Genomic DNA, 25847 nt, shown 5'->3' with positions numbered 1-25847 from the left:
GCACAGTATTTTTATATATTTTCAAAAAAATTAATAAAAAAAGATATAAAATTTTATTTTAAAAAAAACACGTATTCTCGTGACTTTTACTAGATTTTCCTCTGATTGCCACACAGAAAAGAAAACAAATGTAACGAATTAGCAGTATTTCCGTGTTAAAGATTAATCATATGGTTATAAATCCTGTCACTCAGTTATTAGGAGTTGTCCCGGTTGTTTAAAAGAAAGAGGACACTTCGATTTGTCGGGGTCAGTTTTTAACGTTCGTTATGGGTGGTAGTCTGGTTTTCCTCAAAACAAACATTCTGAGTTTGTATATGCGTTATCAAGTAAAAAGCTTAATTCTTTTTTCTAGTTCCACTCTTTTATTTTAATAGTCATTTGATTTTTGTATACACATTCAAGATGTATTGATTGTATAATAAAAATTACCATTTTATTTTTTTTATAAATAAAAAATTAAATTATATATTTTTATTCAAAAAAAAATAATTTTGAAAATTATAATTTTAAATATGCGTTCAATTCATCTTAAAATGCGTACAAAAGTTAAGTAATTGTATGGGATTTTTGGGCTTTGTCCCATTTTTATAAGATATGATTGTTTTCCAAAAAAACGAGACAGTTAAAATGAAATAGAGTGAGTAATTAATAAAATACTATATTTTCAAACCTTGCACAGTTACACCCGCATGTACATATTTATAAAAAAATAATAAATAAAATTATTAAATAAAAAAATTAAAATATATTAACATATTGTAATCTTTTAAAAAAATCATGATTATGCAATATATAACTATAAATATATAATCAGATTTATGTATATATTAAAATTGTCCAAATTATATTCAAATTGAAACTCATTTGTATTTGAATACCGATACTTAAAATTATTATTATTTTTATTATACTAAATTATTTACATTTTTTTTTGAGAGTTACTAAATTATTTACATGATTATACACAACGAGATGTTAAGTACACGCACAAACCTATTGGGCGCCACATCTAATTTGAGTTAAATTTATTTATTAATTGAAACCGAACCTTAAAATAACTTCAAAAGTATGCATATTCCGTTATATTTGTATATTAAATATTCAAATTTCTAAATATATACCAAAATAATATTTATACACACCCATACGGTATATACGAGTATGTAAACATGTGTTGAAGTGACATTAAACGCATTTTACATTTACCGAACGCAACAAACTCCTTCTAGCGTAAGCATTGCGTGATTACTTCACGATAATTGTTTTAATGAAAACTTCCCAACGGTAAAAGACACGCGATATCATATCTTCCAATGACCAAAACACCCCTGGTTCAACAAGTTAATCACGTAAAACCCGCCCACGCCGTAATACTCAATTACTGTACTCCCCCCGCCCACTAACACTTTACCTAACCATCCTCTTAAACCGAAAGTGCGGGGTATTATGGTAATTTCAGTTGCAGTGTATCCTGTGCACTACTCTCCTACCAAGCTAGTCGGCTAACTATAAATGGTATAGTAAGAACGCGTCTCTCCCGGTCCTCTTCATTTCTCTCCAACGAGAAAAATCTCTCTGGCGTTTATTTAAAAATCTCTCTGGCGTTTATTTTAAAATCTCTCCGCTTACAATGGCGGCGATGTATATTAACTTCTCTACACTCCTGCGCGTAACTGCAATTTGTTTATTCCAGGCAAGTCATCTTCATCATTACTTACCGTCCATGTACATGTTTTAGCGTGAAGTAGTAAGTGAATATTGAATAATTGTTTTGTAAAGTGTAGATATTAGGACTGCTTTGATTTAATTGTATTTTTATTAGTTTTTTATGTATATATGATCAAATAAATTGTTGCTTAGCTGGCAATTCTGATTTACAGTTGAAGGAGCCTCGCGAGTTTAATTTTTGAGTTGAATTATTTGTTTTGCTTGCGGCATTTCTTTTATTCGTGTTTAATATATTTGACTTAGTTACACAAGTTTAATCCGTTTGTATAAGTCTAATTTTTAAAAAACGTCGGTCTGATTTTCGACTTTTTTTTTTGAAATTTTAGCAATTTATTGATAAGCTCTCCACAGTCGTTAGTGTTAGTAAAATCGTATGATTAGATGATAATTTATGTTATTATGCATTGCACTAGTCAATGTCAGACTAGTGATCTGCTATTTGTTTTTAGGAGAAGACCACTGTTTATCAAGAGATTGTACTCCTTTAAAATAGACGTAAAAAGTCAAAGAGACTTGTATCTTGGGACCGAGGGAGTAATTGTTTGCTAGGATGCATTTTCATTTTTTGTTTAATTTAACAAAGAGCAAGCTGACGGTTCATTTTGACCTATACGGTCTCATTTTTTACTTTTGGATATTCTACTAGTTACTCTGGACACAGCAGAATATCCAATGCTGTTCGATCTCTTATATATATGTTTATGTATTTTTTTAATGGCAATCACTGTTTCGGATGAACTGACTTAAACTATGTTTAAGTAAAGGTTAACTGCAAACTGCAATGTAAACATCACAATTAACATGCGGTTATGATTGCAGGTCATTTTTGTAGTATTTATAGTCAATTCCGAGCGACCTGAAACACGAAGTCTTGCGTCTTCTAATGCCAGAGGCGGGTAAGTTGTGTTTCTAAGTCCTATATTTGTGTTACGAAATTTACTCGAACTTTATAAGTCAGCAATATCCTCTGTTAGTCCATCAGCTTACAGACACATTTGTTTGTGTGTGTACAACACTCTGTTAGCAATAGTAACTAATAGGACACTCCACCTTTTCATGTACTAGCTTCGATGGGCATCCTTTTCTTATGATTTTTGTGGCATATGATTAGTTTTCAAACTGCTTCATGTTGGCAACTGTGTTTAATGCTACCACTTTGAGTCTCTTCCCTACTACAACTCTGGACTTTTTTACGCTCTCATAACAGGCAACGGCACTCTGTTGATTATTGCGCAATGTATGATATATGTGGAGCCAGGAGTGATGATAAAGTACTGAACTGTCCCTTTGGTTCTCCAGCTGTGCAGGTACTTGTTGCTACTGCGGCCTGTTCTTCTAGAGGGTCTTCGTTTATAGCTTTGCATATCCATGCCATTGATTGATTGGTTGTAGATGTGTTTTTCTAGCTTAGATATATAGGGCTGTAAATGAACTAAACTGTCAAAGTGAACAGGCTTGAACTTGGCTCGTTAAGTTTGTACAGCTAATTTAAAACTTGAGCTCCAAAAGTGTGTTTGATTAATAAACAAGCTCGAGCTGAGCTTGACCCTTGTATGGCTCGAGCTCCTTGAACTCGCTAGACTTGTTTAAGCTCGGATAGATCATTCATACTTGTTAATATGGATATAAACATATAGTTGTTCGTGAACAGCTTGAGTTTTGTTTGACTCAACTTGTTCGCAAGAAGATCGAGTTTGGCTCATTTACTAACAACTTGAACATGAACTCTTGTTCGATTAAAAAGCTCGACCAGACTCGTCCTGTCTTGTTTAAAAACTTACAAGTTTATGTCGTTTGTCTAAAGCTTGGCTCTGTTCGTTTACAGCTTTAGTTAGATCTTTGAACTGTGCTGAGGTGGTTAGATCCTAAGCTAATACTTGGTATCATGCATTCCAGCCCAGTGATTTATTTTCTTCAAAGATCCAAAGTTTATGTCCAACAATTACGGGGAATGTCTGCTGTACAGAGAAGCAATTTGATACTTTGCGGGCACAAGTTCAACAAGTAAGACATATCAATTATCATTAGATGGTTCTTTAGTTATCCAATATCTACAGGCCTCTTGTTTATACTATTGATATTAAAGTGTAATCTGAAGCAGGCCATGTATGAATGTCCTGGGCACCACAGCACATATATCTTTCTTCTTAAGTTTCAGCAATGACCTTTGGTTTTTTTTCTTGTTATTCACTACTTTGAAGCACACTGTTGACAAAATAAATTGTGTTTTTTTGAAAGGCAAGCGGGGTTGTTTAGGCACACTGGTCCACCACTGTGTCGTACCTATATTTCAATTTTGTAGTTAATAGATTTTCATTGCGTACTTTCAATTTGCTCAAACCTCAAGATCTTGTGTTCAGCGGCTGATATGCTTGAAATACAAATTACAGTTCCTTCCATATACAATCAGTTATATACTTAAAACTGAATTTTGTATATTTTCTTCACTTTACTGTTGATATTAGTCATGCTTTGAACACTTAAGAAGTGCATTATGAACAATTATGGGTCAATTACTGAGTACATCACTGAACAATTTGTTATCTAATAATAAAGCCTTAGAAATCACTCATTTGGAACTCTAAGAACATATTTACCAATAGCATTATTGGCAACACCAGAATTCTAACTCTGCGGATTCATTTACCCTCAGATAAGGTAATATTTTTGGAATATTTAACTCGTAACCTAAACTTGAGTAATACATACCTTACATTTACATTAGTTAGGTACTCCCTCCGTTCAAATTTTTTGTCAGTTTGACTTCCGTACGGTTGCCAATATGTAAAAAAAAAATAACGCCTGTACATTATATTTTTTAGTTTTTTTTTGTATAAAAATTTGATTCTTAAAACTTTTACACAGAAAAAGATAATTTCAAAAATATTACATGGAAGCATATTTTTTGTACATCCTCACATGTGTGAAAAATTCAAAAGTGACAAAAATTACGGGGACGGAGGGATTAATAATTAGGGGAACTGAAAAATGTAGGCAGTCCACTTGGAAGGAACTATAGATGATGAGGAATTTATCATCATATATTTAACCATAAGATGTATCGTGCTAACTTAAGATGTGTGCTCCCTAACTTTGCTTCAAGCGCTGGTTAGAAATTATTGAGTGATCTTTGTAGGTCTTACTAAATGGTTTATTTTACTCATATCAATAGGTTTTGTTCTTTGCAGGCGGTTCCTTTACTTGTAGGTTGCCCAGCATGCCTAAGGAATTTTTTAAATCTTTTCTGCGAGCTTACGTGCTCTCCTGATCAGAGTCTGTTCATTAATGTGACTTCTATATCCAAGGTCAGAGAACCGTACTTACAATTATCTGCTGGAAAATCTATACATCTAGGCAAAAGGACGTGTATTATGTGCGTCCTTCATAAAAATAATAAGATCCGGTTGATTGAAAGATTGATTCTCCAAGTCAACCAGATAGCTTATCACGTTGATGAAAGATGATCTCTTTTCTACTTCAATGATCTATTAAGAGATACAATTCTATGAGATAAACTTGTTAATATTAATATATAGTCTGAAAATAAGATAAATAAAGTATTCGTGTTGCAAAAAAAACTAGAGGAACAATGTGATGTATTTGGACCGTAGAAACCAATATAACCAGAATAGCAGATATCGATTTGCTTTCTACGGGATTGAACTTTATAGCTATTTGATGAAAGCACTTCCATGCACTCCATTTCTATGATACATGACAAGATACACTTTTATTATATAAACATCTTACTTTTCTTCATGTTTAGTATGAAGTTGAAGATTTTTTTGATAAATTCAATTTGGAGAATGCAGTCTCATCAGAGGAATATGGTCACATATTTGATTAATAACAAACCATCGTAAAAAGGATATGTGATATCACTGTTGCCCTTGGATAAAGAAAATTTTAGTTGTACATATGTTCTTCCACCAGTTTGAAATTCTAAGTTTTAAGGAACAATTTTTTTTAGTTGCACTGACACATTATTGTAAAGATATTCTGTGCATTTATCTCCTTCATTCTCAGCATCGTTGGACGGATATTTGTGATGTCCACGAATTACCTTTAGTAATTTGATTGCCCTTATTTTTTTAAAAAAAAATTACAGTTAGTTTTGGTGAAGGATGCTTTATATTTTTTGTTCAAGGCATAATTGTTGTTCTACTTATGTTTATGTACATTTATTCACAAAATTTTGTTTTTGCCAAGTATCCCTGTCAACATTTTGGCTCGGTAACTACATTTACTGAAACCAGTGGAACTTGATTGGAAAACATTTTTTAAGTAAATGTCAAGTAGGTTTGTTGGTTGTACTGCTAAACTAGCCCTCCATACTGCACTTTTACATTTCTCTTTAAATTTAGTCGAAGAATAAAAAAAAATGTATTTCTTATGTTACCAAACAATTAGCTAAATTGTATTTAGAGTGCAGTGCCAACATATAACTATTAAATATTGAGTACATGCATTATGTTAGTTTCTAGAACTTTAGGCTTCTTAATAAAATTTGCTATGCAATTAGCCTATACATACACAATTGCTTTACATAGCATACTTATTTTTCTCTTGCTTGGAAATTCTATTCAGGTCAAAAACAATTCTACTGTGAATGGAATAGATTTTTATGTAGATGACGCTTTTGGCCAAGGGTTGTTTGAATCCTGCAAGGATGTGAAGTTTGGTTCCATGAATAGTCGAGCCATGGAATTTATTGGTGCTGGTGCCAAAAACTTTAAAGGTAATTAATAATTTTTGCTTAAGTATACATAAATTGTAATTCACATGAGAATCAGGGAGTATCCCAGTGGTGTTTTATGCTAGAGTTCGATATTCACCCCTCCCGTCCAATTTCCCCTCCTGGTTTACTTAAAATCTAGGAATATATGGATTTACAAAAAATGATGTGTTTTTGGCAATATATTTGTAATAAGCATAGCTCAGTGTTTCTAAATAGTTATACTAGAGGTATGTTTTTCTTTATTCTGTTAGATCACCTGAGTAGTAATTATACTTAATAATCTCAGAGCCTTGATTCTGATTTGCTGATTTTTCTATATCTTCTGGCAGAGTTGTATGCTTTTCTTGGAAAACAAGCAAATCTAAATACACCAGGATCCCCATATGGAATCAATTTTAGATCAGATATTGATGACTCATCAGCAATGAAACTTATGAATACCACTACTTATTCATGTAGCGACAGCTCACTGGGCTGTTCTTGTGGTGATTGTGCATCATCCAGTGTCTGTTCTAATTCAGCTCCAGTATCATCTCAGAAAACGGGGTCTTGTTCAGTGAGAATTGGTCCCCTTAAGGTCAGATATAACCGCAATCTCAAGTACCCGTTGATATTTAGTGTCCAGAATTTTCATTTGTATGTTAGGTGGACCTTGATGATCTACTAGCATAACCTGCTTATTTCTACCATGTCATCTAAATTATTAATCCAATGCCAGTTTAGTTTTATTACTTATCTTATCTACAGTGTTTGTCATATCCTTTATTCATCTTAATTTTGATTTGGTTGATGATTGCAGGCAAGATGTATTGAATTTTCTCTAGCAATCCTCTATATCTTATCGGTTTCTCTGCTTCTAGGATGGGGTTTATTTCATAAAAAAAAGGAAAAGAGCCTAGCTTCTAGAAATAAACCTTTGGTAAATGTTACTGATGTTGGAGTACTCCATCATGTCAACAGGCAAAAGGATGAAAATGTTCCAATGCAGGTGCATGCAAATTTTTCACAGTTTGACCCTTTTAGTGCTATATTTTGTTATTACTTGCTTAGTCTTGCGCTGCTCTGTTTCTTATATAGCTTTGATTAGAAAAAGTTAAGAAACGGTGGGGTGGGGTGGGGGGGTTGGGGGGGGGGGGGGGTCAGTACAACTTGCATATTGTGTACTTCAAAAAATTTAATATATTTACTGTGTTTTCATGATGATTTATTGCGTTACAATGCAAGCTAGACTTTCCTTTTCTTTCTATTTTTCCCTTGATAATACTTGATCAAGATGTTATATTTTTTGGAATATAAATAATCAGATGCTCGAGGATGCCCCCCAAATCAGAAATGGTGTCCAACTTTCAATTGTTCAAGGATATATGTCAAAATTTTACAGGTTCTTGGCTACGACGTTAATGCTTTATCATCTCACTAAAAACCTATACTAACATGATTGTGTATATAAATCTGTAACACCAGGAGATATGGAAAATGGGTTGCTAGAAATCCGGTATTTGTCTTGTGCTCATCTTTGGTTGTCGTTCTTCTTCTATGTTTGGGCCTAATCCGTTTTGAAGTCGAGACACGGCCTGAGAAGGTATTTCAGTACATGTTAACATAAGAGTGTCTTTTGTTGTTTCATGAATTACAAATTGTCGCTATTCATTATATCTCATTATATATGCAAAATTGTCTCAGGTGGCCAATTAATTCTCTGGTCCTGGTTAATATGAATTAATCTTAATTTTTCTGATTGTGCTGATTCAATATCATATTTTCATGCACAATAGTTGTATATTGCCATTTTGTCATTATTTGATGTAAGAGTCCAAATGTAAGAGTCCAACTATCAGTTTAACAACTTCCACTCCCTTTTTTCCAGCTTTGGGTGGGCCACAGGAGTAGAGCTTTGCAAGAGAAAGACTTCTTTGATAGTCACTTAGCACCTTTCTACAGAATCGAACAGGTTTGACTGTCATATATATATATATATGTATCAGTTTTTTTGGCTATATTAAATCTGTGTTATACTATTGGGTTTCACTTGTAAAGGCAGCAGATACTCTAGAATTTTATATAAATTAATATTGCAAATCAAACTACAAATTATTGTTGAAGAATGCATATGTTGCTTGACATCGCTGATATCATGCCTAGTCCACCAGGCAGAGCATTTCCATAATAAAGCTTGTTTACCCTTTTATATATTATCTCACTTTTACATTGCAATCTGGGATGGATAATCATTAGAACTATTTCTATTTTATTGGGTCTAGAGGATGGATTTAATACATTGGCTTCTGAACTTTAGTTGTAACTGTTGCACTGTCTTTGTCAAGAATCTCACTTGGAGTTGAAGGAATCTTTGACTCCTAGTACTTGCTCTTCGTTTGTCAATTTTTTAATCTCTTAAAACCAAATTCTCTTTTCAATTTTTTAATATATGCAATCTCTATGATGCGACTATGTTACTTCACTGTTATGTATTCCAGTCTTTTGGATATAAATTTTTGGGAGGATTGACTAATGAGTTGGTGAGCTTTGGGAAGATTGACATCCGGGGTGGATTGGCTGCGTCACCTTTAAGTAGTTTTTTTCAACCACAATGATCAAGAGATGTCTTATTTAGCATGTTAATTTCCTCTCTAAAATATGCGCACTTGCCTTTAAACCTAGTAACCATCCTCGTCTTGCTGTTAATATGTTTTTGTATTTATTCCTTTGAACCGTACTACTCATTAGCATTATACACCTAAAAGAGAGATGCTCCGTTTCGTGTAAGGTCTTCTTTTATGGTTTTAGTTGTTGGTGTTAAGAGCTAATGAGGCTTGCTCAAGAAACAACCTTTCTAGTACAGATTTCCGTATGATGCGTTTGTGCAATGATGAGGCTAGTCATCAACTGAATATGCATCAATTAGTTGATAGGCTACTTTTGTCATCCCTATTTGGTTTTACGGGGAAATGTTGGCTATGTCCGTTCTCTATGGTGTTTATTTTACAATCCAGGTGACAATAAAAATGACAAGATCGTTGTGACGTGCAAACGATTGGTAATGTAGGCCAGTGGTGGCCATGGTTCCCTCTAACGTTCTCCTAACATATGGTTTATATATTTATATTAATTATATAAATTAGTGATTTTTTTGATGGTGAAGGTTTTGTCACTTGATAAGTGATATTTTAAGAGCCTGTATTAGTCCCTAGCAGATAAGATTTTCCAATCTATCATTCTTCTTTTCCTGTTTAGAACTTAAAATTGTGTACAGCTATCTTTTCTAGTTCAGTTCTTTTTTTGTTGTAGTTAACTTTGATGTTATTCTTTAATTGATAATATTGGTTAAATTTATATATGACCAAAGTCTCGGATCCCCAAGCTTGTCATTTTTTTTATTGAGTGATAAATAACAATGAAATTGAGATCTTGAATTAGTATGTGTTGGTGTGTTAGGTGTTTGATGAAAGTCCCTTAGAACTATATTTAAAAGACATTGTTATAGTAGAGCTCTGCTTTAGTTTCTCTCTCTGTTTTCTTATTATTTGATCAATTTTATGACGGAAGTTTTAAAATTGTATAATCAAATCTCAAGTCCTGTCCTGGTGACACGTGCTCATGATCTCCTGGCTAATAAATTTGAGGGAAGCGTAGAAATGCTGTAACAAGTACAATTCACCATGTCTGCATAAAAAATTCTGTCGCCCATTTATATTTAGAATATTATATTTATTTCTTGACTACATACACTTACTATTACTAGAATGAGTAACACCATTTTTGTATTATATAGTGATTCCTGTACTAAATGCTAGCCCATATATAGTTTTAGTTAAAGCCTCATGTGAGTTGAAGTTGTAATCCTTTTGCATTGTATAAATTTTGAGCTGCTGATTATTGTTGTCATGAGCTATAACAGATAGAAAAATATGCTTCAGTGTTTTTCCTGTTTACCATTATCCTTTTCTTTTGCAGCTTATAATTGCAACAAAACCAGATCCAGAGCATGGGAAATCACCTAAAATTGTGACTGAAGATAACATCAAGTTACTTTTTGAATTACAGAAGAAGGTTTTTTTTCTTCTAGATAATCTGTTTCTCTACTTTTCAAATGTTAATTATGTAGGTCTAAGACTCAAGGAGTAAATGTCCTTGTGTAAATGTCATCTATAGTCATGTCACTTCATCTGTTGCACTCATAATTGTTATATCTTTCCTTTTCATCCATATTGTTGTCATTCTTTAAATTATATAATCAATTTAATTTTCTATAGGTTGATGCAGTCCAAGCAAATTATTCCGGCTTATTGGTATCTCTAACTGACATATGCTTGAAGCCGTTAGGCCAGGATTGTGCAACGCAAAGTGTTCTGCAGGTATCAATTTTACATGACCTATACTATAAAAGTCCAGTTGACTAATATAAATATATTTGACCACTATTATTGAAAAACAACTTGTAATAAAGATGAACCAAGATTATGATATGAAATTCCTGGCACGTATAAATCCTAAACACTATTTGAAATTTACACAATTGATCTAAACACTATTTTAATTTTCACATATAGGAATTCTTAGACCCTTTATATGAATTTGGACATTTGCATCAGTTAGATCGTGCAAGGAGGAAAATGATTTTTTTTAAATAAACTAGTGATTTTGGGGTGGGGGGTTTAAATAAATTAAAAAATTAAATGAACATAGTCAGTCTGCACTGACACTTCTCGGGGGGGGGGGGGGGGACTAAATAAGCTATAAGAAATAAATTACTAGAATGTAGTCAGTCTGCACACACACTTCTTGGGATCATGCATACTGCATCTCCTTTACCGTAGACACATCTAGAAGATCCACTACTATGAGTTCCTTGGCAAAGGGTTGTCAAATGATAAGGATAGTTTCTCATACTTCTACAGTGGCCCAATTTCAAACTTTAAAGATATGTCATTGTGTTATAAGCAATATTTATTTTGTATCGGTGTTGTTCAATATCGGCAGCCAACTTAGACCTCTCTAATCAATACACCTAAAAGGTGTAATCTATATATTTTCAGTCAATCTGTTTAAAACTGTAAGTCCAGGCTCTTCACTTGCATTTATATGCAACTCCCTCTCATACCTGCTTCACATATGACACATGGACACATTATTCTTCTTCTTGCAACATTTGGCAGTTTTCCTCTATTGCATGTTGAACTGATACATCCTCTGTTTCATCATCTGTTTCTTTTGTAGTATTTCAAAATGGATCCAGTAATCTATGATGGCTATGGGGACTCCGGCATTGGCCATGTTGAATACTGTTTTCAGGTATCTTTTGGTAAATTAAAGTTGGTGGTTTCAGATGCACATCTTCATAATTTGTCACAATTGATATAGTACAGTACAATGCACATACATGTATGCACACACACAGTGTGCCTGACTACTATCTGCTGATTCTGTGTTAAGCGTCTTCAGATGAAGTTAAATGCTCAAGTCAGAGCAATCTTTGCATATATTCTTTTAGGATTATCTACCTTTTTTTGAGGCAATTTAGGATTATCCACCTTTATACAGAACATTTGATATTCTAATATCTATGACACCATTTGTTATTGCAAGGTGATAAGATGGGATACTTTACTGCTGGTGATTGATTTTCAATCCTTAAAAAACTGTTTTAGGATGTAAATATATATGTATATTTATATATTGTTCCTCAAATACCACAGACTAGGATAAAGAGTTGAAAACTATCTGTCACGTAGTTAATTCGGTGCTTTCTAGGGAACATTAACCCAATATTTAATTCAATGCAAAAATGTGTAGGTTAATGTTGTGACCTTTCTCTAAATGCCTATTGACGTTGCTTCTTTTATTGTTTTTAAAGCAATTTTCGTCGGACGATAACTGTAGGAGTGCCTTTAAAGCTCCGCTTGATCCAAGTACTGCATTAGGGGGTTTCTCCGGAAATAATTATAGTGAGGTAATTTCTATCCCCTAATATTATCGAAATAGCCAAGCTGGAAATTGACCTTATTATGATATCTCAATGCAGGCTTCTGCATTTATAATTACTTATCCTGTAAACAATGCGCTTGATAAAAAAGGAAATGAAACTAAGAAAGCCATAGCTTGGGAAAAGGCTTTCATCCAGTTAATAAAGGTTTGCAGTTTTTGAATATGTAATATATTTAATGACCATGCATGCTCTATGTACTTGTATGTATTATGCATTATGCGGTTATCAAGTGTCTTTCTGTTCTTTCCTCCACCTTCCTGTGGTTACGCTGCTGAGTTATTAGCTAAAATGCCTATGGACCTAACCCCAACAAACTTTATTAAATTGGGGAAATTTGTAATAATTGTTTTAGACTAGGAAGCACGGACACTTCAAAAAGGGCGCCGTACCCGTGTCGGACACGGCGGACACGGCGACACGCGCCCGACACGGCTGAATACGTGTCCGACACGCCATGTGGCGTGTCGACAGAAAAAGGCAACCGACACGCGAACTGACACGCGACCGACACGCGACCGACATGGGTTCGACACGCGACCGACACGGCCCATCGACTCAGCCCATTAAAAAAGCCCAAAATCATCTTTAAGAAGCCCGAAATCTTTTTTTAAAAGCCCAACTCATCTTATATTAATCCTAATTTTGTGTCTCTCTCTTTTATAACCCCCTCTTCATCTTTCATCTGAACACAGAACCCTATCTTTATACAATCAAATATATACATACATCTATCTATATATATATATATAACACGTATAGCTGCTGTTGTTTTATAGATGATCATTTGAATGAAAATGTAGAATAGATCTTCCACTAGTTTATCAATATTATGAATGAATATTATGAAGGAAACTCTATTATTATTATGAATGAAGTAATTCAATATTTGACATATACAAATCTTATATTTTTTATATTTTTATTACTTTTTTTGCCGTGTCTCGTATCCAAGACACTTCGATAATTGACGTATCCCCGTGTCCCGTGTCGCAGTATCGGTGTCGGTGCTTCCTAGGTTTTAGAGAAAACTAACTGATAGGGGATAATTACGGTTTATGGGAAAATCTCTCGCAAGTGGTTAGTTTTATAAAGTCAATGCATGTGCAGTTGTGCAGAAAACCATAACATGTTCTACCCTAACAGTTACAGTGTTATACACACATATAGAGATGAAATCTGATTATATTGGATGCAATGATTTTTTAAAGGAGAAATTCCGTAAAATGTGTTTGGAATAAAGTCTTCTGATACAGCTGCCAAGTTCTTTGGTATATGGTCTTTGAATATGTTTTCATATTTGTCTGCCCAAGTGTCTCCTCTCCCACTCCTTTGAACACACTATTGTGACCGGAGGATTTATTGCAGGATGAGCTTTTGCCGATGGTGCAATCCAAGAACTTGACAATTTCCTTTTCATCAGAAAGTTCTATTGAAGAGGAATTAAAAAGAGAGAGTACTGCAGATGCTATAACTATTCTGGTGACTTGCTCTCTCTGTACAACTCATTATAACTTTGTGAAGTTGTTATTCTATACTTTGATGATGATACATTTCTTTTAAATAAATTATAAGTTTGGATGTGTGGATTCTAATTTCTGTGTTCCTGTTTTGCTGCTTCATGACTTTCCAGATCAGCTATCTTGTGATGTTTGCCTATATATCCTTGACTCTCGGTGATACTCCTAGTTTCACATCTTTTTATATTTCATCGAAGGTGTGTTTCCTTTCTATAACTGTTTAATGTGATAACCTGCCTTCTTTCGATATTATGAATGTAGGCATTCTGCTTATCCAAATCAAATACACAAACTATTTAACTTCTGACACCGTCATTACTGTATAAGTGGCCTTGTTTTAGGATTTAAGTATGCTGTACTTACAGGGTGATGTAGGTCATATCTGGAATAAAGTAGGCAGTGAAAATGGTGTCAAAAATGTATTTTGTATGTGTACTGATGTAGGACAAGAGATTAAAGCAGAGATTAAGCAAAGAGTCACACAATATCCCAAGAATAATTAATCAATATTATTCCCAAGAAAAAATTAAAATGAAAGCTGAATGATGTGGAATTACATCATTATATATAGCGAATAGAATACCTAACTAAATAACCTAATGGACCACGGTCCTATAACAATTGGGTTTATTATATAATCTACTAATATATAAACTACTAACCCGCATAAAAAGTAAATGTGAATATACTAATCTCTCGACTACATATATAAATTAACTATTTACTAATGATAATAAAGGACCCCTTTTATTTTCATTTCCGTACCTCATCACGGAAGTTTTGAGTACACATTTTTGTTACAGATGCTTAATTAATGTAGTGGTTGACAAGTTATTTATAATGCGGTCTGGGTATTTCCTCAAGGATCCTTTTTCTGTTGATGGATAATTGGATACAACAATTTTCGAGTCGTTGTTTTGAAAATGTATAACCTAGAATGATATAGAATTACTTATATCAAAACCTTCTCGTGGATTTTTGGAATCAGTTTATCATCTCTGACATCATTTTCTGTTTCTGCATAGAATTGTCCTCAATATTTAAAAAATTTAATTTTTCTTAAATTTCTTTGAAGCAATATATTTGGCTATCATTTTATCTCATTTAAATCATAAATGCTGCCTTATGATATCTTTCTAATCATATGGCTCATATTCCAGGTCTTGCTTGGTTTTTCAGGGGTTATACTTGTGATGCTATCTGTCCTTGGCTCTGTCGGTTTCTTTAGTGCGGTTGGAGTAAAATCTACACTTATCATCATGGAAGTCATACCTTTCCTTGTATTGGCTGTAAGCATACCACTTTCTATAATCTATTTAGGGTAATGTAATTTACTTATCAGCGAGTTTTAAGTACTGGAGTAGAAAGCATTATTAAATATATAAACAGACAAGTCAAGTACAAGTCTAAAAGGTATATTAAGTTGCAAATGAAGCAGTACTGAGGGAGCAGATGGAAGCGCTACACAGTCTTATAAGTATAGATTGTTAAAGCAATCTGTTGACTGCTATAATAGCAAACACTTACAGTATACAGCTTATACCTATTTTTGAATGTTAAAGACCTTTTGTATATACAACAGAAAAGATAACTTTGAATGCAATACAAGTGGAATATATATTGATTTTGTTTCAAGTTTTGGCGTATTTGAAGTTTTTTAACAGTTTCTTTTGCAGTCCTCTTAAAAATAAATTAATTTTCTTAGGTTGGGGTAGATAACATGTGTATACTGGTTCATGCTGCTAAAAGGCAGCGGTTGGAGTTGCCTTTGGAAAGGCGTATTAGTAGTGCACTTGTAGAAGTTGGACCATCGATTACACTAGCTAGTCTGTCTGAGGTTTTGGCATTCGCAGTTGGCAGTTTTATTCCAATGCCTGCATGCCGAGTGTTTTCCATGTTTGCAGGTTTGAAGGTTTCCCTTAATTTATTAAACAACCTGATTCAAATGGTTCTCTTGTTATGGTTTTCCATCACTATAGTATTTTGTCTTAAATTTTTGTTGAAAGAGAAGCTCACATGGCTCTTTGCAGCATTGGCTGTTCTCTTGGACTTTCTTCTGCAGGTTACTGCTTTTGTTGCTTTAATTGTTTTAGATTTTTTGAGAGCCGAAGATAACAGGGTTGATTGCTTTCCTTGTTTTAAAATTTCTGGTTCATATGCTGAATCTGATAAAGGTATGTACAAAATTTAAAGATTCATCCATATTCTGCTTTCTTTATTATGATCTAATCTTCTTTCTACCAGCTTTTGATTCTGTAATTTTCCTTCACAAAAACTGTAGGAATTGATCAAAGTAAACCTGGATTACTTGCTCGGTATATGAAGGTAATAATCCAGTACATTGTTGTCTTTATAGTAAAGCAATATGATAGGATGTGTTTTCTAATATTTACGAATCTTCTGCATTTTTTAATGCTGTTCATTAACCCTTGTAACGGTAAAAGTCGATTTAAACATGTGTGTATATTAATAGGATTAATGCTCCTTAGTACGTACTCATCTAAGTTAGGTGAGATATGAAGAGTTTTTCATTAAAAATACATGAAGCGCATTTTTGTAATTACAGAACTTGATCATATTTTACAACTATGCCATTAAAATGAACTACTTACTTAGGTAAGTCCCCTTGGTACGTACCGTACTTAGGAGCATTTTTCCCTATATTCATAATATTTATCTTCTGTTCACAACTGTGATATTATTACAACTGATAGAGTGATAGTATATCATCCTGTGTCAAACAAGTTCGACTAGACACATTTTTACAAGACTCGTATGCTAGTTCGGCAACAATGCTTTTATTACAATACTGCAAGGTGTAATGAAAATCACGACCTACATATGATAGAAAGTGAGATCTCGGACGAATTTTGGCCTAAAGTTTTCTATTAGTACCACAGTTGAATAGAGAGTGAGATAACCATATGATACGGTTGAGAAACCCATTTTCCTTTTTGGTCATTGTCTTTGTTCGCGTTATGGGATGCTTTAGAGCTAGAATTGCAGATTTCTTGCAAATTGCGTACATACTAATAATTTTTTTTTCTAATTAAATTGCGATATGTTTTTGACAATAACAACTTAAATATGCCAGCATACCTCTGGGTAGTAGTTGAGTTTGTTAACATCCTGGTTAAATAGTCACACTTGAGATAAAAATGGCATCCTCCGGTGTACATTGAAAACTCTGCTTCACAAGTTTACTCTCCGTAATAGCGGAGTTACCAAATGGTTAAGTTTTAACTTTTTGACGAAATATATGTGAGCATATTAGAGTAATCACTTGCACACATGTTAATACCTTGTACACTTGCTAGAATGACATTCAAGTGCACTTGATACCCCCATTTTAAATAACCCGTGTTGATGTGTAACATGGTAAACTTATCGGTATGTAATGATGCAATATTTTGATTCCAAGCTGCAACTCGTTCTAACTTAAGGACTATGTTTCTTGTTCTACAAGTGCAAAATGTAGCGGTTTAGGCTTATTAATTGAATGAATCCTCTAGGCATCCTCCAGAAGGCCGCTAGTGGCTTAAAAGCAGTAACCACCACTACTCTTGGAGTTGCGTTAATATTATAGACACATTGCAGGACACTATCTTGTAGTGAATTTTAATGACCGAAGTACTACGAAACTAGCTCACACTAGATTCGGCAACAATCCAAATCCTTGACCAGATTAAGTTATGAGCTCAGCCGGCTATGAACCAATAGAATTTAAGCTTCTGCCAGTTTCATTCCCAAAATAATATGAATCTCCCTGCAAGATCATGCATAAAGCTTTATCCTTATGTTTGTTTCTGAGTTTCTACAATAAACGAAATAGAAAGGAAAACGGCCGGAACACAGATAATTTGCCCAGTTGTCTTGATCTTGTGTTTTAAGTGAGAAGAAAAAGATGGGAATCTTGATTTCCTAAGTTTCTTATTAGTTACAACTTACAATGTGTGTCAAAGACCCTCATCAATTTCCACTTTACAATAAAACTATGTTATGGCCTTGGTGTGTAAATAGGGTTCCGTATCTCTGCTTGATATTCAGAATTTCACTAATATCTGTTAAAGTACTTGATGGGGTGGCTTACCTCATCTCACCCACGTAAATTCATATTAATATCTGAGTGATCCCTTTTTCAAACATCCACAAGTGTCACTGCAGAGGTTTTAATGTTGTAAATTCAGAACCCAGAGTGTTTCTTACAGTCTTAGTTTGCCCTGAAACAACTTAAAAAGAATCCACAGATTCGTTATTCTAGTCTATTGCACTGTAGTTTACTTTCTGTTTGTCTGCACCTTCCCTCTATATTAATAGTGTTAGGGTAATACAATATATACTAGTGTTTGCTATTTTTTCACCTTGTTAATTAACCAGTGAACCTTGTTTTCCTTTTAGGAGGTTCATGCACCCATCCTGGGTATTTGGGGAGTCAAGTTGGCGGTTATATCTGTTTTTGCTGCTCTTGTGCTGGCTAGTATTGTGAGTTTCGATTTTTTAGTTGTATATATCTCGACCGTTTCCATGTCATCTTCTAATTTATTTTTTCTATTAATCCACAAGGCATTATCTACGCGGATTGAGCCTGGTTTGGAGCAACAAATTGTTCTGCCTAGAGACTCATATCTTCAGGTTATATGCCACTACTCTCTTCTATTTGTAGAACATTAAATTGATGCGACATTTTGTTGAGGTGGTCTGTTTATCTTATTAAATTATGCAGCACTACTTTGACGATCTTTCGGAGTATCTCAGAATTGGCCCACCATTATACTTTGTTGTTAAAAACTACAATTATAGGTATCATATTTACAACATTTGTTATGGCTCTAATTCATGCAGTAAAAATATTCTTAAAAATATAAAAGTCATGCTGGTAATATGTTGATTCCACAGTTCAAAATCAAACCAAACTAACCGATTGTGCTCCATCAGCAACTGTGACTCCAATTCTCTTCCAAATGAGGTATTACTGCTGAGTTTCTGTTACACTTCAGACCTTCAGTTTGAAAAGTTGTGTATGATATTGATTTAATTTCAATTGATCTATGCATGCTAAATGTGTTTGTGTATTTGTTTAAAGCTTCAGAATGATGCATTGTTTATCTCATAAGAAGGTTATATTGCGGAATAAGAAATGTGCCCAACTAACATATAAGTGAATTGTTTGATTTAAGCTTATTCATCAAGGTAGAACTTATGAAATTGGGTAACTCTTAAATTACCAAGGTGGATCTGTGCGCAAACAATATATGTATCTTAGCCAGCCATATCTATGTTTATGGTACAAAGCTTGTATTATATTATATCTACATAATCTATATCCATCGTTTTTGTTGAATATATATATGTACATAAAATGAAATATAATGTAGCAGTCCACCACCGAGTGGTAGAACTCAAACTACTTTTATATCAAAATACATGAGAAATTGTCAACCTAAAAAACAGTTTGCCCATGCATTTAAATGAGCCAGAAAGAAGAAGAGTCAGACACCCAGTACAATATTGTTTTGAAAGGAATTCGTCTTTCCAAAACGAATGAGTAGATTGAACAGACAAATCTTTTGTAAGTTTGAACAATGAAATCGAGGCAGGGACATCATCTAAACACCCCCCCTCTCTCTCCCGTCCATCTGCATTCCCCTCTACCTCCCGCTCCCTCCCTCCCTCACTCCTCTCCCCCCTGTCTTTCTCTCTCTTTGAAGATCCAAACACCTAGTATGTATACTGTTATAAATATTTTTTAAGAATTCTTTTTTTTAAAACGAATGAGTAGATTACAGTTATACGAGAAGGAATTTAATAGATAAAATAAACAAGGGAAACTAAACAATTCTGATAAATTTAAGGATATTACTTACCTGAAATACAGATCTGTGTTAACCAATCAAATAAATATAAAACACAAACTTTATTTATGTTTTAAGTCTGAACAATATAATTAAGGAGGGGACATATGTTACGACAAATAACAAAGGCGGGGACATATGCAAGTCTCTTTTATATCTGCTTGGAAATCATCCAACCCAGTAAAGCAGTTCAATAGGTGTCTCTCTCTTGTTATTCACGATAAGGAACATGCGATAGGTATAGATTACTGGATGTTGTATTCCATATTCCGCAAACAAAGGATGTGCTAGTACGCCCACATCACTGAATACAAGTATTGCATAGTTCATCTTCATCAGAACTTCATACAAATATAAAGACTGTTTAAGATGTTATGAAAAGTGACTTCCAATCAAAGATAAATTTTTGCAGAAAGATTGCGATAAGAACTTCCATGTATTGCTTGTTATTAAAGTGATAAAGTCTCTCTACTACTCAGGAGGCAGGAGTAGGGATAAAGTCTTAAAACTGGGTGAGGTCCTTGTTAATATTGCGATGTGATTTAGTATAAACTAGCTCTTGCTTGTTCACGCTCTCTTGTTAATCCGTAACAGACCGAACAAAAAGTAAATTGACTTCGTGAATTAAAAAAATCTTAATAATTTTTTTTATAACAATCATCTTTGTGGGAAATAAATATGTAATTCTCAGAAATTAATTATTCAAGATATTGACATTCAGATGAATGTCTATCTATTGTCCCAGTCTATAATTGCTAAACTATTACTATGCATCTCTGCAGTGCTAGAAATTTGAATTTTCTGTTTTGCAGATTTCTAAAGCATCTTTGGAACCAGATTCAAGTTACATAGCGAAACCTGCTTCTTCGTGGCTTGATGATTTTCTCGTTTGGATGTCTCCAGAAGCTTTTGGTTGCTGCAGGAAGTTCACAAACGGAAGTTATTGTCCACCCGATGATCAGGTCAGTTGTTATGCATTCTTATGGTACCTCCTTGTGGCGGGAAAATTTCCACTAGTCATGACATGTATATTTGAATAAGGGTTATTTTAGGGACCTTCTGCCCTCAATGTTTGTGCCCATAAATCCTGAAAGTATAAGAACATTGCGGCCCTCAATTTTTGTCAAATGTACACATCGGGCCCTTTCTCTATTTTTATTCCAAGAATACCCCTACGAGTATATATCTTCCCTCATGTATACTTCCTGACTCCCGTCTCCCATATTTCTTAATTTTCGACCTCAGTTATCTCAGAATTCATGTATTTCACCATTAATCAGTCTAATTTCTCGTTAGAGTTCATGTTTTTTTTATCAATTAAATCAATATAATGGCTTGATTTGACCGGGTAATGTTTAAAATGAAGTGTAATGAAATTGTAATTCGATTTTTCAAATATACATTTATAAAAACATGTGCATATGGGTGTGTGTAAGAGTGATGTGCAATTGTGCATTTATTTTGTGACTTAATAATAATTGGTGGCTAGATGCTTTTGTTTCAGTTACAAGTTTAATCAGTGATATGTACATTTAAAATCACTAAACCAAACCACAGATTAAGGTATTCGACAATGATGATATGAGGGTATTTTCAGAGTACAAATGAAAAAGGGGCCGATATGTACCCTCGACAAACATCGAGGTACGGAGGCACGTTTCTAAGCTCCGAGGGTTTATGTGTACAAATGCATACACTATTAGGGTTAAAATGTAAATAACCTTTTTAAGTAATTATTTTTTGTAAAATTTTACAAATACCCGTAATTGGGGTATCTGGTGTTGGTTTTCGTACATTTGAGCTGTGTGAATGCGTCAGGTAACGGATAAACAACTGTAACAAAGACGGATTTCAACAGAGTCATTCTTCAGAAGTTTGGTGTTAGAACAAGTTATATAGGCCAATTTTCCCCAAACAAAGGCATTATGAGAAGTTTGATGTTAGAAGTTTAGTTTGATAAAAAGTACAATGTCAACATTTGTGTTATGTAATAGTTATGATTATTATTAATATTGACAATCTAATGCATTGTGGTGTTTCTATAATCAATATATCATTATGCATATTGTTTTTCATCTTTATTATACAATTAATATCCGGAAACATTCACCAATTAGCTATAACTTTTTGGTGATTCCTTTCAGCCTCCTTGCTGCTCATCATCTGATGGCTCTTGTAGTGCAAACGGGTTTTGCAATGACTGTACTACGGTAAATTTCTAAATATACGTGATCTTACTAATTTGCTTGCTTCAATCAACTTCTGTTTTCTAACCAGTTAGAATTGATTTGGAATTATTCAGTGTTTCCGTCACTCAGAGTTGCAAAAGGATCGTCCATCTACTATACAATTTAAAGAGAAGCTTCCGTGGTTCCTCAGTGCTCTTCCTTCGGCGGACTGTGCAAAAGGTGGTCATGGGGCCTACACTACCAGTGTTGAACTCAAAGGTTAGCGAGATTTTCTAAAGCTCTATATCTTTCAGTTAGTTTATGTGGGTTCCTTATGGTGATTGTATTTAGTTTAGAAATGACTTTTTCTTTTAATGTTAATGCTTAAAATATGTTGTCAGATTATGAGGAGGGTGTAATTCAAGCATCAGCTTTTCGTACATACCATACGCCGCTGAACAAACAAGTAGGTCATGCTTGTTATAACTCAATCAGTTATATATAATCACCTTAAGCTCTACTTAAACCATGCTTATTTTTGGTCCTCTTGTTTTCATATATTAGATTGACTATGTCAACTCATTAAGGGCTGCAAGGAAATTTTCTTCAAGGATATCTGACTCTTTGAAGGTAGTATTACACTCAACAGTGTCTACATAAATAAAAATTTCACTCAGATATTGGCCGGTGTGTGAAATTATGTAACTTTAAGTTAATATAGACGCATGGAAAGACAGCAAGTGCCTTCTCTTAGGTAGATATTGCACATATACGTTTCATGCTTACCTTATTGGCTTATGTTTTTTTGCAGATTGAGCTATTTCCATATTCCGTATTCTATATGTTTTTTGAGCAATATCTTGATATATGGAAGACAGCCTTAATTAATCTGGCAATAGCTATTGGTTAGTGATCTTACTCCTACACCAAAATTTATTATTAGCATGATACTAGTGCAACTGTATAGCATGCATGATGTGTTGGCAGATACCACCATCCACTGGATTCTGACCAATCCTCTTTGATGTCTTAACAGGTGCGGTATTTATTGTTTGCTTAGCTGTCACATTTAGGTTCTTACGCCTTCTCCGCAGATATTGTGGATTTTCTTAAAAATGCATATTTAAAAATGCATATTTAAACATTTATTTAGTTGCTTTTTTTAATTACATGTAGTTTTTGGAGCTCAGGTATAATAATACTTGTATTGACAATGATTGTGGTGGATCTCATGGTATGTTTCTGAATTATCAATGACAGTTCATATTAATGAAAATAGTGGCTCTCATGCTTTAATTCAACTTGTTTAAGTTGTTTAATGCTTCTGGTGACAAAGTGATACTTGGTACAGGGGGTCATGGCAATTTTGAACATCCAACTGAATGCAGTCTCTGTTGTCAATCTTGTGATGGCAGTGGGTATTGCCGTTGAGTTTTGTGTGCATTTAACACATGCTTTCCTGGTACATGCCTTCTGCTACCTTTAATTCAATTTTGTATTCTTGCTTAATATGTTTTTTCGCTTCCTTTGTCTCTTGGTTTGTTCGGGATGCCACAGTAGAATTGTTGAAGGAGATAATTTTTTATAGTTAAGATTTGTGTGACTGCAAAGTTGTGATGACCAAGCAAATAGTAACGGAGAAATTACTTAAGTCAGTACACTCTGCAAGATTGCAATAGTACAAGTAGGAGTAAAAGAACTGTCATCTTGGAAGAAGCAGATTTTAATCTTTTAAATTATTGAAAAGTCAGATTCTCTGTTAGACAATGTATCTTTGTTTAGCTGGAATTTGATTCTTTAGAGTGTCGCAGAGGTTCTTAGTGCTATACCGGAAATATTTTTGAATTCAATTTCCCTTTTAAAGCAAGATACATAATGCAACACTAGCGTTAATGTAGATGTTAACAGTAATACATATCATAACATACTCAAGTACCTCTTCTCAGGTGAGCAGTGGAGATAGGAATCAACGTGCAGCGGAGGCCCTGGGTACAATGGGAGCTTCTGTTTTTAGGTATATGTACCTACTAAATGCATGTATTCTTAATTATGCTTGATATTATAATGAAATGAAGGCAGACTTATATTTTGCTTTCAATAAAACATACACCATAAATTAACCTGGGGCCATTTTTTATATTTGAATCATCCTTGGTAAATGATAAGTGCATAAACCGTCAATCTAGATGCTATAATCTTTTGTAACCAAGATTTTATAGAAAAAGTACGTACATTTAGGGGGGAGGAGGGGTGAGGGGGGATTATGTTGCCCCATGCACCCTTATGTGAAAACACCCCCATCAACCATCACTGATACACAACCCAATTAAAAGAATACATATATAATTAAAGAAAAACATAATAGAGATTACTTATTAGGGTTGTTAGGCCTCAAAATTGGCACCCGTCAACTGTACCAGGTTACCAGCCCTAGCATAAGGTTTTTCAAGAATATAATTTAATAAAACGCGCGTGTTGTGTGTGTGTAGTGGTAATGAGTACTTAACCTAATTTAAGTTTCATCACTTGTAATGCTATATAGACGGCACATACTTGTTTAAAATAATGTACTTGTATAAAAAAAATGCATCATTTAAGTAAAAAACAAGAAACTGTTATAAACTTTGTGATATGTGAATCAGTCTATTCGACAATATCAAACAAGATTAGCCAAAAAAAATGTGAAAAAAATAGTCAGTCATACTATTATATTGTTCAGATAGGAACTTTGTCTATTCCACTAACATTTACTCAGCTATATATCTGATCAAACAAACAACTTATAGCTGATCCGATCTGAAAAGAGTTCATTTACTTGTTAAAAAATGACCACTTATATTAGATTCCTGTACCTGTAGTATACTTTATGCCAAAATTTTATTTGGAATGGAGGATGACAGAAATGTTGTTAGATCTATAAAGTGAACTTTAGCGATTACTTTCTGGACTTGCAATTTATAGGTAGTCAATGTCGGGGGTACTTGCTTTCTTGTAGAGATTTATTTATGACTGTGTGTGTGCACCTTTGCAGTGGCATAACGCTCACCAAGTTGGTTGGGGTAATTGTTCTTTGTTTCTCGAGGACAGAAATTTTTGTGGTATATGATCAATCCCAAGACTGTTCATTACTTGTAAGCCAATTCTATTGTATATTAATTTCCTAATTAATTTGCAGGTTTATTACTTCCAAATGTATTTGGCCCTAGTTGTCCTCGGCTTCTTGCACGGACTAGTATTTTTGCCAGTAAGTTCTCTTTAACATAAGCCCCTTGGCGATCTTTTTGTTATAAGAACTCCATATCTTCCTCTTTGTGTTAAGATTATCATTTAGGGTTTTGCATATCTAGTATTTGTAGCTTTAGTGATCTATTTATGTGTAGTTGTGGATGTTATTGGACTTTGAAGTTAATCTTCGTGAACATTCTGCATCAGCCTTATACCACTTCTGCATTGTTTGCAGGTATTTTTGAGCATGTTCGGCCCACCTTCAAGATGTGTGCTCATTGAGAAACAAGATAATAGGCTGTCAACTGAATCGCAACTATAATCTGGTTTGGTGGTCTGGCTAACTTAAATTATACCAGGGGCTTATATACAGCATACAGGGATATCTTCCTTAACTCTCCATTCCCACCTCTACCTCTGTTCATGTATAATGGATACACGAAGTACAATTACTTTACTTGTAAATTAATTCATCTCGAGAATAATAATGGTAAAGCAGTAAGAAAAGTTGTATACCTTCAATTTTCTTGTCCAATTCTTTTAAATTATTCTCCTTTCTTCTTTAAACAGTGAGCTAACTAATCCGAATATAGAAGTAAAATGTAATGTGACAGGGTGAAAGATCTTAAA

At 33.9% G+C, this 25847-nt stretch overlaps 1 protein-coding gene across 1 annotated transcript; it reads left to right on the top strand.

The window, feature by feature from the left end:
• Nucleotides 1-1506: 1506 nt before the first annotated feature.
• Nucleotides 1507-25739, top strand: LOC141713480 (uncharacterized). Its single transcript, XM_074516914.1, has 39 exons — nt 1507-1696; nt 2551-2627; nt 2939-3038; nt 3628-3735; nt 4920-5036; nt 6319-6469; nt 6799-7046; nt 7269-7457; nt 7774-7850; nt 7934-8051; nt 8337-8420; nt 10424-10519; nt 10723-10824; nt 11687-11761; nt 12324-12419; nt 12492-12599; nt 13821-13934; nt 14086-14169; nt 15133-15261; nt 15678-15876; nt 16003-16146; nt 16254-16297; nt 18371-18454; nt 18536-18604; nt 18696-18772; nt 18869-18938; nt 20637-20786; nt 21969-22034; nt 22127-22271; nt 22394-22458; nt 22557-22622; nt 22804-22897; nt 23029-23065; nt 23169-23226; nt 23344-23454; nt 23939-24006; nt 25024-25090; nt 25168-25236; nt 25453-25739. Exons 1-39 carry the CDS (start codon nt 1634-1636, stop codon nt 25537-25539), a joined length of 3906 nt encoding a protein of 1301 aa, XP_074373015.1. The 5' UTR covers nt 1507-1633; the 3' UTR covers nt 25540-25739.
• The last annotated feature ends 108 nt before the right edge of the window (nt 25740-25847 follow it).

This window comes from Apium graveolens, chromosome 3, assembly GCF_009905375.1.
Source record: "Apium graveolens cultivar Ventura chromosome 3, ASM990537v1, whole genome shotgun sequence".
Lineage (NCBI taxonomy): Eukaryota > Viridiplantae > Streptophyta > Magnoliopsida > Apiales > Apiaceae > Apium > Apium graveolens.
This window is presented reverse-complemented; position numbering and strand designations above follow the sequence as displayed.

Bases quoted from the DNA above. Each gene is read 5' to 3' on its own strand.
- LOC141713480 (XM_074516914.1), top strand. From the start codon at position 1,634: ATGGCGGCGATGTATATTAACTTCTCTACACTCCTGCGCGTAACTGCA. The intron at 3,039-3,627 runs GTACTTGTTGCT...CATGCATTCCAG, and splicing joins TTGGTTCTCCAGCTGTGCAG to CCCAGTGATTTATTTTCTTC. The intron at 23,455-23,938 runs GTACATGCCTTC...ACCTCTTCTCAG, and splicing joins ATTTAACACATGCTTTCCTG to GTGAGCAGTGGAGATAGGAA.